The 12191-nt window shown below is 37.7% G+C and overlaps 1 protein-coding gene across 2 annotated transcripts in view; it reads right to left on the minus strand.

Moving 5' to 3' along the window:
* Positions 1 to 933: 933 nt before the first annotated feature.
* RFTN2 (raftlin family member 2) overlaps positions 934 to 12191 on the minus strand; it is a 65435-nt gene continuing 54177 nt past the window's right edge. For both annotated transcript variants that reach the window (XM_040475772.1, XM_040475771.1), the window contains one exon: positions 934 to 1266. In XM_040475772.1, coding sequence (XP_040331706.1) covers positions 1047 to 1266 — 220 coding nt within the window. In that variant the 3' untranslated portion in view covers positions 934 to 1046. The remainder of the gene's footprint in view (positions 1267 to 12191) is intronic.

Genomic DNA, 12191 nt, shown 5'->3' on the forward strand with positions numbered 1-12191 from the left:
TACCTTTCTGCTCTTCATATTATCTGCAATTTAAAATAAATTCTTTCTTTCTACCAAGGTTTCTAAATGTTGAGATTGTGGGTTCTTTTCATATTGAATTTTAAGGGATGCTGCTTTGCTCTATTTCTAAGCTATTGGAAGCAATAAAGTTTAAGCTCAGTGAATCAGTATGGAGTTGGTAACATGGTGACCCTTTCTTTAAAAGCAAAGACATACAGGGGCACCTGGGTAGCTCAGTTGGTTGAATGTGCAACTCTTGATTTCGGCTCAGGTCACAATCCCAGAGTCTTGGGATCGAGCCCCATGTAGGGCTCCATGCTAAGTGTGGAGCCTGTTTAAACTTTTTCTCTCTCCCTCTGCCCCTCTGCCCCTCTGCCCTTTTTATATGCTCTTGCTCTCTCTCTCTCCCCAAAAAAAGACAAACAAAAAGGATTTTTTTTGGAAGAATATTTTCACAAACAGGGGCTTGCTTTGTATATACATGTTATAGTTAAAAACAAAATTTGGATTATTGTTATATTCAGGAAATAGGTATTTCATTAATTAGCCCTTTACATGTATGTGAAAGAGAGGGGGATTGAAAGAGAGAGAGATTGCTTTTCAGCTTAAGTAAGATTTTGACTTCCTGAGAACTTTCTAATTAGGTGAAATACTGGCTAATATATTTAGTCTTCTTACCAGGAAATGAATGAAAAGTACATCTTGTACATTCATGAGAAACTGAAGTAGATTATTGGTTAATAACCTAATGAGACATCTGTTTAAACAGATGTTTTAGTTGAGAGAAGTGTAAACATGATTCTAAATTTACAAATACGTTGGTTATTCTTCCTTGTCTGGGAGGTTGAGCCAAAGTTTATGCAGATTAGAGGAAAGCCAGAATCTGGAAAAATTCTAAGTATTACATAAATGCAGATAAAGTAATACAATAAAGTCAGTTGGCAATTATTTTAATAGTTATTTACAGGGCCTTCCATTGCTTTACTTCATTGCTCACATACAAGTGACCTGAGTTACTCCATCTTCCTGGTCAAACTGACCGTCATCTAATTCCCGTAGGACACTGTCATTGCTGCTGAAGCCAGAGAAGCTGCTGTACTGTGTCGGCCTCCTCTCTCTTGTCCAACACTCTCCAGAAGGAGAGAGGAGGCACTCTGCAGGTGGGTTTCTGCTGTCCGTTGGTTGTGATGTGGCTGTGTCCAAACCGATGCTCCTGCTGGTGACTTTGTTCCTGTCTTCACCTTTTGTATGCCGGCTGGCTTTCCTCTGGAACACAAGAGATTGGCAACCAGGAATTAAAAAGAGGGGTGCTTTCCTGTCCTTTTGATCTAGCACATACTGTACTCAGCCTGAAACGTCTCTTCCTTGCTTCTCTTCCAGATCCTGCTCATCTTTAAGGACCAACTGAGAGCCACCTTTCACAGTCTCTCCTCCTCCCAGGTAAGAATGAGCTGCCTCTCTCTTTCACAATCTTTAGTAGCTTCTTGGCACGTCCTTCTCCTCACTGACAGATTGGTTGTGTACATATCTGGGCCCTCAATGATATCTCTGGGAGAGAGAAACCTGTTGAGATCATACTTTGGGGGAACAAAGTAGGGTAGAAATACACTGAAGGTTCTATTTTTCTTCTTGGTGTTAGTTGCGATACAGACAGCAGGAAAAGTGCTTCATTGGCCACCTCATACCCATTTCACACAGGAATAGGCTGCACAGAAGAGTCACAAATAATTCTGATCATGCTTATACTGAAAGAATGCCTGGAGCATCTTCCTAGGTCAAGCAGACCACTCTCTCTGTCCTGGTTCAAACTACTTCTGCCTGACATGGTAGGAATGCTCAGCAACCAGACCACCTTAAGCTGCAGATGCTTCTGCTGTGAAATATTTACTGAGGGCTGACAATGTCCTTGGTGCAGTTCAGAGTAAAGAGGACATGGTCTTTGCCAAGGTAATAAGTCAAAATAAGATATCTAAGCCAATAAAAGGAAATCTCAAGAAGAAAACTGTAGCAACTCAACAGGTAGATGTTCAGACTCCTGATGAGATTTCCTTACCAGGATGTCTTTAATACTGATAACATGACATATTAGAATGTGATCATTTACTCTTAGGAACAAAAATCTGAACAAGGATAAACAAAAAAGAGATAAAATTTAAAAAGATAAAAAAGCACACTAATTTCCCAATTTACACAGAGTTTATTATTTGGAAGTTCATTTATATGTTAGGTGGAAATTAGGACTTCATTTTCCTAAATGCAACAGCTATAATTATAAAACTTAGGGAAAAAATATAGAAGTCAGATGCCCATGCCCAGGCTAGTCTTATAAAAGTTTATTAACTCAGAAGTTAGTTGAACTGTAATGTATAAAATACAGAGGTATATTCTACTGACTTTCATGGCAAATATACAAAGCAAACAAACAGGTTTACTAAATCAGATTTAATGTGCTACCATGGAATGCAACCACGGTCTATGACATTGTTTGTATAGGAACATTGCAGTCCTCAGCATGTTGCATAGAAAGGCATATGTTGGCAGCTCTTTTTCTTGGCTGAGTTACTGGAGTCCTTGGGCAAGTTTAAGTTTATGGGTCCTGCCTCAACAAGAGCTTTCATGGTCCCAAGTCAGAGATAGTTGTGGTGGTGACATTTCCATTGGCCCCCTTGTATTCATCAGATGCAAATATCAGATCTCAAATCCTTTTCTTTTTATTGTTATTCACTAGAAGCATTAAATTTATTTTTTATTTTTTAACATTTATTTATTTTTGAGAGAGAGAGAGAGAGAGAGAGAGTGAGAGAGAGCATGAGTGGGGGAGGGGCAGAGAACGAGGGAGACAAAGAATCTAAAGCAGGCTCTAGGCTCTGAACTGTCAGCACGGAGCCCAAAGTGGGGTTCCAACCCATGAACTGCGAGATCATGACCTGAGCTGAAGTCAGACGCATAACCGACTGAGCCACCCAGGCGCCCCAGTAGTATTAAATTTAATACAAGCATTGGAACCTGACAGATCTACTCTTCAGGTACTGGATTTGAGAATGGCACATTTTCTCTGGCATTGGGACACTCATCAGTGAGGAGATAGCCTTTTGGCTGCAAGAAGGGCTGACGGGTACTGCCAGACTGGGCTCCTTTCTCAAGCCTGGCTACTGGCTCTTTCCCACATGTATAAAGAATTCATTCATTCTTGAATGACCTCTCAATGCTGACTGAAAGAAAATAGGAAGGCAGAGGTGCCTGGGAGCACTTGGCTGCCTGGATCTTTCCTTCTTCACCAATGCCAGGGCCAAAAGTAAATTTTGCAATAAATTCCTTATTGCATGCCAGCCAATAGAGGCCAACTCTCACATACTCAGTGAGAATTTACTTTTTAAAAAAAAATTTTAAATGTTTATTTATTTTTGAGAGACAGACAGAGCATGAGCAGGGAAGCAACAGAGATAAAGGGAGACACAGAATCCAAAGCAGGCTCAAGGCTCCAAGCTGTCAGCACAGAGCCTGACACGGGGCTCGAAATCATGAACCATGAGATCATGACCGGAGCCAAAGTGGGACACCCAAGCGACTGAGCCACCCAGGTGCCCCACAGTGAGAATTTTCCTAATAAAATGTGGGTATTATTCAGAATAATAAGATATTCTTAGTAATTCACTTATAGATAAGTATTAATAAGTAAACAGCCACCAAATGTAAATTTCACATATTAAAAGATAACACAATACCTAGCAACTCTAGGTTGCTAGGTAACTCTAAAAAAGATTTCAGAACAAACACTTTTATTTTTTTTTTTTTACCACATGACTCTTAATAAATACATCTTCAGCAATGATATTGCCTCCCCTACTCTACTCTCACTCCACATGAAGGAATAGCTTTTACAGCAGATCAAATTGCAATGTTCTTCTAACGTAGAGTGTAGGAGTCTGAAGCTCAACCAGTCCTGAGAGGTCATCTGCTTTAACCCCTCATTCTATGGAGGTAGGACCCAGGCCAAGAAGGAAGATAAGATTTGTCCAAGGTTAGGGAGTTTCTGGCCTTGAACTGGAGCCCAAGGATCCTATTTCATTCCCTTCACACTACATTATCCACAGCTACAAATTTATGAGTAGACTTAATGGTCAAAGATTTGTGTATTTTCCAAATAAAATTTTCCTCCAGTTACAAAAATAATACATGTTCAGTGTACAAAACTTGGCAAAAACAAAGAAAAAAGTACAACCTACCCACAATCCTATCTTGCAGAGATACCACTGTTAAAATCTGGTGTATTACTATTTCCTTCTCTAAATATGTATGTATTTGCTTATGTCCACATAAATGTATACAGCTCACTTTTCTACTTAGCACTGTATTTTGAATATTTCTCTAAATCAATAAGGAGAAATTTTCCACGCTACATTGCCAGGCTTATTCATATATCTTCTCACTTTTCTCTGATATTTTCACTATAAAATTGGAGGAAATTATACCAAGATCTGGATGCAAATGTCATCCTTGATAATGTCATCCTTGATAAAATCCATTAACTTTTGAGAATCATTCTCATTTGCTAAAAATGGGTGATTCATTTCAAATATATGAGACCCAGTGACAAGTCAGTTGATTTTAGAGTATCCTACCATTCTGGCTTCCATTTTTCACTGTCAGTGTCTTAAAAACGAAAACAAAACAATGAAGTCAGAATTACACCAGTAATCATAAGGCATGGTCAGTGTTGTGATGAACAGGGTAGAAGAAGAGCTAAAAGATATGGTTTAGAAATAAAAACAAGGAGTGGGCATTCAGGACTTCTCTTCCTTGTATGTCTCTGGCTTGGGAGAAGATCTCCCATACCTTGTCTCTGTATGTCTCAAGCTGAAGTGTAGCTCTAGTACCATTTGGAAGAGTTAGAGAAACATGCAGAGACACTACCCCAGCTTGCTCACAGAACTTGTTCCTGGGTCATTCCAGCTTGAGGTTGTCAGAATCATTCAAAACTGGTAAGGAAAGGGGTAGTGGACAACTACCTTTCCGGTCAGTTTTCCTATCCACCTTCTTCTCTGCCGTAGTGTGGGCACATGACCCAATCAGATCCGATCAGAGTCCTTCTCTGGGATTGCTATATGGACTCTAGGATAAAGAAGCTCTTTCTTTTTGTTGAGGTGGCCACACTCATCTCATTAGAAGCCCTCTACACATATGCACTTAGAAGCTGAAATAAACAGATGAAAAAGAACACCCTGGTAATGTGGAATCTCTGGTGTCAGTGCCTGAGGGCTTGGTTCTTATAGCTCTTTATTGATGTTGTAAGCTATGCTGGTATCCTTTCCACCTAGAAGCTAGTAAATTCCCTTATATACACACAGGCTAATCTGAGCAGGGTTTCTGTCCCTTACATTCCCAGAGACACCAATAGATAAGAACACAGGTGGCCCCGAAGAGAGCTGTTCTCCAGCCTGAACATTGTCCTGTGGCAACAGGGACCACTCTTTCTCTTCTGCTCACACCAGGAAAAAAACCCATTTACTTTAAGTGGAAAGCATTCCCTAGATGAAGAACCTCGTTAATGATAAAAGCAAAATGCTTTCATCTTGATTTTTGCATAATTTTCTTTGAGATACTCGATGCCCTCTATTTACACTAGCACTTGATTTGATTTCACATGGATTTCAATCAAGGATACTGACAGCTAATGAATTAAGTATGACCCTTATGGTTTTCAAATAATTTCAAATCAACTTCAAATGACTGAAAAAGTAAGAACTAAGTTTAATAATTGTCTCACTGTAAGGTAAAAAAAGAAGTTAATGTGTACATTAATATTTCTTAGTATTCATATATGATTTTATTGTAGCTACCTTGGAAAAGATCTGATTTAGAACATTTCTCTGGCTGCTGCTCCTTCACTTCTTGGTTTGTGTTAGAGAACTGATTCAACAGATGTGTCCAAGAAGTCTTTACCTCTTGAAATCACTCATTTTGAGATATATTTAAAGATAAGAATATTATTTGAATATTATTTTGCTCTCAAGAAGAAAAATAAATTAAAATGGAAACCATTAAAATTAAACTCCTGTCTCCCCAGGATCTAGTCTCTCCGTTTTTCTTTTAATAACAGAACTCCTCCTGGCAGTGCCTTGCAGTTTTGAGCTGGCCATGTGCTATTTCACCATGTTACCAACTCCCGGTTTCCCGGATTACATTTCCCAGTCTCCCTTGCAGATACCTGTGGTGACATAAATAAGTTCAGGTCAATAGGATGTGAGAAGAAATACGTGACTTGGGGGTCAGTGCCTTAGAAGCATGCCTGGGACTCCTCTTTCCTGCTTCTTGCAGGCTGAACACAGCAACAACTGTGGCAGCAGCCCTGGGTCCAGAGGCAGAAGCCAAATGTGGAGGGCGGCAGAGCTGACCTGTCATGAAGCAGAGCCTCGCCCCACCCTAGAGGACCTGCTCAGCTTCAGACTATGATGACAGAGAGACCCTTCTGTTGTGTTTAAATCATTCCTTATGGGTCTTTTTTTTTGGTATAGCATCTTAGTAACTAGTTACCAATTAATAATGAATGAATAAGCTGTTGGGTAACTAATGCTTTTCAGCTTAATTTTCCTCAACTTTCATATTAAGAAAAATTTCAAGTATACAGAAAGTTTAAAGGACAGTACAACAAACACCATATACTCACTACCTAATTCTAAACTTGTTGATAATTGTGCTATATTTCTCATATATACATATGTTTTTTAGAACATCAAAAAACATTCCCGGGGCACCTAGATGGCTCAGTTGGTTGAGCGTCCTACTCTTGATTTGTGCTCAGGTCATGATCCCAGGGTTGTGGGATCAAGCCGCTCATTGGGCTCTATGCTAAGTGTGGACCCTTCTTAAGACTCTCTCTCTCTCTCTCTCTCTCTCTCTCTCTCTCTCTCGGCGCCTGGGAGGTTCAGTCGGTTAAGCGTCTGACTTCGGCTCAGGTCATGATTTCACAGTCCGTGAGTTCAAGCCCCGCGTTGGACTCTGTGCTGACAGCTCAGGGAGCCTGCTTCAGATTCTGTGTCTCCCTCTCTCTCTGCCCCTCCCCTGCTCATGCTCTGTCTCTTTCTGTCTCAAAAATAAATAAAAACATTAAAAAAAAAATAAAAAGATTCTCTCTCTCTCTCCCTCTGCCCCTCCCTCTCTCTCTCTCTCTCTAAAATAAAAAAAAAAAAGTTAAAACAAATTAAAAAAAAGAATTCCTGCATACTAGCTGAAAGCAATTTTTAGCTGGAGAAAATGGAGGGTCGTTAGGCATTTCTAGATTCTTCTTCAATTTCTCCATAGAGTTAGTAGTGATTAATCATCTAGTATTGAAAGAAAAACATTCCTACTGAAAACAAAAGCAACATTTCACTTCTCATGACAAGGCAATGTGGCAAGGCCACTACATGTTTTCTAACTGAATCCTCCTCATGATCCTGTGGTAAGTACCAATGTTGTCCATCTTTTACGGATGAGGACACGGAGGCTTGCAGATTGTGACACACACACACACACACACACACACTATCCCCTGGCATCCTTTTCATGTTTTGTTTTCTACTCCTAAGAACACCACAGAATGGAAACTCTATTCTGAATTAGTGGAAACTAAATACTTTTAAATGACCTTTGTTTCTTTTAAATAATTATCAAAGGGAAGTGGGCTGAAGAATTTAACTGAAATAGAGACTTTTAGGTAAAAAAAAAAATCAATGAATTTTGAGTATTCAAAAGAAACAAAAAAGTTAAGAAAAATATTTTGGAAGAAAAGTTGGGAACATTTTAATAGATGGAGGTAAAATCCTGGTTGGAGTCTTTTATTCTACTGAATGTAAAATAATTGAATTTATTTAGAGGCCTCTCTCCAAAATAAAGAAAAAACAAATAGATGAAAGGAACAAGACAGAAAGACCTTGGTTTATCATCCTGTGTAGCCTTACTTCATAAGAATTTCATTACCCAAGGACAGTCTTTAATGAAGGACAAAGACATAAAAAAATTGAGTCTGTGTGATTTATAAAGCAATCTTTTAATTTTTAAATTATTATATACTAGGGGTGTCTGGGTGGCTCAGTCGGTTAAACATCCGACTTCGGCTCAGGTCGTGATCTCGTGGTCCGTGAGTTCAAGCCCCGTGTTGGGCTCTGTGCTGACAGCTCAGAACCTGAAGCCTGCTTCTGATTCTATGTCTCCCTGTCTCTCTGACCCTCCCTCCATTCATGCTCTGTCTCTCTCTGTCTCAAAAATAAATAAACGTTAAAAAATAAAAAAAAATTATTATATACTAAAAGTGTATAGTTCTATAAATTTCAACACTTATGTATAGTTTTGTGTAACTACAATAGGACATGTAACAGTTTCATTACCTCCTGCAAACTCCCTGTGTGATCCCTTTATCACTTCCCTTCCCCAAATCCCTAATTCCTAGCAACCACTGACCTGTTCTCCACATTATATAATTATCTCTTTGAGACTATCATATAAATGGAATATTTTTTATTATTTCTAAATTGCAATATGATTAACATACAGAGCTATATTAATTTCAGGTGTACAATTCAACAATTGTATACATTACTCAGTGCTCATCATGATAAGTGTACTCTTTTTTTAAATATGAAATTTATTGTCAAATTGGTTTCCATACAACACCCAGTGCTCATCCCAACAGGTGCCCTCCCCAACACCCCCCACCCACCCTCGCCTCCCTTGATAAGCGTACTCTTAACCCCCATCATCTATTTCATCCATCCTCCCTTCCCCCAGCCTCTCTTCCGCTAACCACCGGTTTGTTCTCTATATATAGGAGCCTGTTTTTTTGTTTGTCTCTTTTTTTCTTTGTTCATTTGTTTTGTTTCTTAAATTCTACTTATGAGTGAAATCATACAGCATTTGTCTTTCTCAGACTTATTTCACTTAGCATCATACTGTCAAGATCTATCCATGTTGTTGCTAATGGCAAGACTTTGTTCTTTTTTATGGCTGAGTATTACTCCATTGTATGTATATACCCCACCTTCTCTCTCTATTCATCTATTGATGGAAACTTAGGTTGCTTCCATATCTTGGCTATTGTAAACAATGCTGCAATAGATATAGGGGCACATATCTCTTTTTGAATTAGTGTTTTCATATTTGTGGGGTAAATGCCCAGAAGTGGAATTACTGGATCATAATGGTATTTCTATTTTTAAGTTTTTGAGGAACTTCCATACAGTTTTCCACAGAGGCTGCACCAATTTATACTCCCACCAATAGTGCACAAGGATTCCTTATTCTTCACATCCTTGCCAATACTTGTTATTTCTTATCTTTTTTATATTAGCTATTCTGACTGGTATGAGGCGATCTCTCACTGTGGCTTTGATTGCGTTTCCCTGATGATGAGTGATGTTGAGCATCTTTCCATGTGTGTGTGGGACATCTGTATGCTTCTTTGGAGAAATGTCAGTCTTCTGCCCATTTTAAATTGGATTATTTGTTTTTGTGTGTGTGTTAAGTTGTGTAGGTTCTTTATATATATCTGGGATAGTAACCTTTTATCAGATATGTCTTTTGCAAATATCTCCTCCAATTCAGTAGGTTACCTTTTTTTTTTTTTTTTTGTAAATTTTTCAGTCTGTAACCTTTTGAAACTGACTTCTTTTAATCAGCATGCTTTTGCAATTAATTCAACTCCTTGTGTATATAATTATTTCATTCATTTGTATTTCTGAGTGGTATTTTATTGTATGAATGTACCATAGTTGTTTAGCCATTCACCTGTTGAAGACACTTGAATTGTTTCCAGTTTTTGGAGATTATGAATAGAACTGACATAAACATTTCTGTTCCATTTATATTTCAATTTCTATTTCTCTAGGGTGAATACCCAAGAGTGGTTTTGCTGGGTCATATTGTAAGTGTGTGTTTAACCTCAAAAGAAGTTGCCAATTGTTTTTCCAGAGTGGTTGTATCATTCTGCATTCCTACTAGCTTTGTTTGAATGTTCCAATTGCCCTTCTCCTTTGCTAGTTCTTGGTATTGTCAGTATTTTTTATTTTAGTCATTCTCAGTGGTGCAGAGTAGTATCTCATTATGGTTTTCATTGCATTTCCCTAATGGCTAATGATTTAAATGACTTTTTAAATGCTTATTTCTCATCTACATCCTTGTTGGTGAGGTGTCCAAGTCTCTATGCTATTTTTTAGAGTTGTTTGTTCAGATTTTAGAGTTCTTGGTACATTCAAGATACAAGTTCTCTGTCATATATGTGATTTCAAGGTTTTTTTTTCTCTTAATCCATGGTTTGCCTTTTCACTTTCTTAAAAAAATTCTCAAGCTATCTGGAAAATTGATTAAAACATATCTGTGAAATAAAAAACCAAATTCTAAAAGTAAAGGTCTTAAACTCAAAATGGATTAAAGACCTAAATGTAGGACCTGAAACCATACAAACTTCTAAAAGAAAACATAGGCAATCATCTCTTGGACGTTGATCTTAACATTTTCCTGGATATGTCTCATCAAGCAAGGATAACAAAAGCAAAAATAAACTATTGGGATTACATCAAACTAGAAAGCTTTAGCACAGCAAAGGAAATCATCAACAAAATGCAAAGGCAACCTACTTAGAGGGAGAAGATATTTACAAATGATATAGAGGATAAGAAGTTAACATCTAAAATATATAAAGAATGCATACAACTCAACACCCAAAAAAAAAAAAAAATAATAAAAGTGTGATTAAAAAATGGGCAGAGGACCTGAACAGACATTTCTCCAAAGAAGACATATAGATGTCCAACACACACATAAAAAGATGGCTCAACATTCACCATCAGGGAAGTAGAACTCAAAGCCACACACGAGTCAAATTGGCAAGGATGTGGAGAATAAGGAATCCTTGTGCATTGTTGGTAGGAGTGTAAATTGGTGTAGCCACTGTGGAAGACTGTATGGAGGTTCTTCAAAAAATTAAAAATAGAAATACCATTATGATCCAGTAATTCCACTTCTGGGCATTTACCCCACAAATACGAAAACACTAATTCAAAAAGAGATATGTACCCCTATGTCTATTGCAGCATTATTTACAATAGCCAAGGTATGGAAGCAACCCAAGTGTCCACTGATAAATGAATAAATAAGGAAGGTGTGGTATACACACACAATGGAATATTGCTTGGCCATAAAAAAGAACAAAGTCTTGCCATTAGCAACAACATGGATAGATGTAGAGAGTATAATGCTAAGTAAGATAAGTCAAAGACAATATCATATGATTTCACTTATATGTGGAATCTAAAAAACAAAACAAACAAAAAATTTAAAACACAGAGAATAATAAATACAGAAAGCAAATTGGTGGTTGACAGTGAGAAAGGGGTGGAAGGACGGGCAAAATAGGTGAAGGCGATTAAGGTATAAACTCCAGCTATAAAGTAAGTAAGTCATAAAGATGAAAAGTACAACATAGGAAAGAGAGTCAATAACATTGTAATAATGTTGTCTGGTGACAGATGGTAACTACACTTACGGTGGTAATCACTGCATAATGTATAGAATTGCTGAATCGCTAAGTTGTGCACCTGAAACTAATATAACCTATGTCAACTATACGTCAATATTAAAAATAAAATAATAAATAAAAGCTAAAATTAAGAATGAAAAAAAGTAGCTTCAGAGGTCAAGACAGAGAAGATTGCACAGGTGTGTTGCAATATTAGGCACACCCACTTCCAAAAAACTTTTCCTTTACCCTCTTATTTCAGTACCTGAGGCCTACAAATTAAACTAACAAAAGATAGATTAACAGGAGAAAAGATTTATTTTGGATGTACATGGGGCTTCACAGAGAAAAAGTGAAAACCCAAAGAGACAGACTGAAAGCTTATACATGATTTCAACAAACGATGATAGATTGTGGAGAAGTGACTAGACAAAGGAACAGGGTTTTGAGCTTCTATGGGCAGCAAATTGTGGAAAGGTAAGTATATGGGGAACCTAAGGGAAGATCAAGGTTATTTTAGTAAGATTTATTTATGTAGACCCAAGTCAGTGCTATCTCCAGTGAGGAATCATCTCTAGTGATTAGGAGTCTTCTCCTATTCCTGGTATAGGAGAGGAGGACAACTTTACAAATGGAAATTTATGTTACCTTTTTTAAAAAAAGATTTTAATTTTAAGTAATCTCTACACCCAATGTGGGG

The sequence above is a fragment of the Herpailurus yagouaroundi genome, unplaced genomic scaffold, assembly GCF_014898765.1.
Source record: "Herpailurus yagouaroundi ecotype Mexico unplaced genomic scaffold, PumYag 140, whole genome shotgun sequence".
In the NCBI taxonomy this organism is placed as follows: domain Eukaryota; kingdom Metazoa; phylum Chordata; class Mammalia; order Carnivora; family Felidae; genus Herpailurus; species Herpailurus yagouaroundi.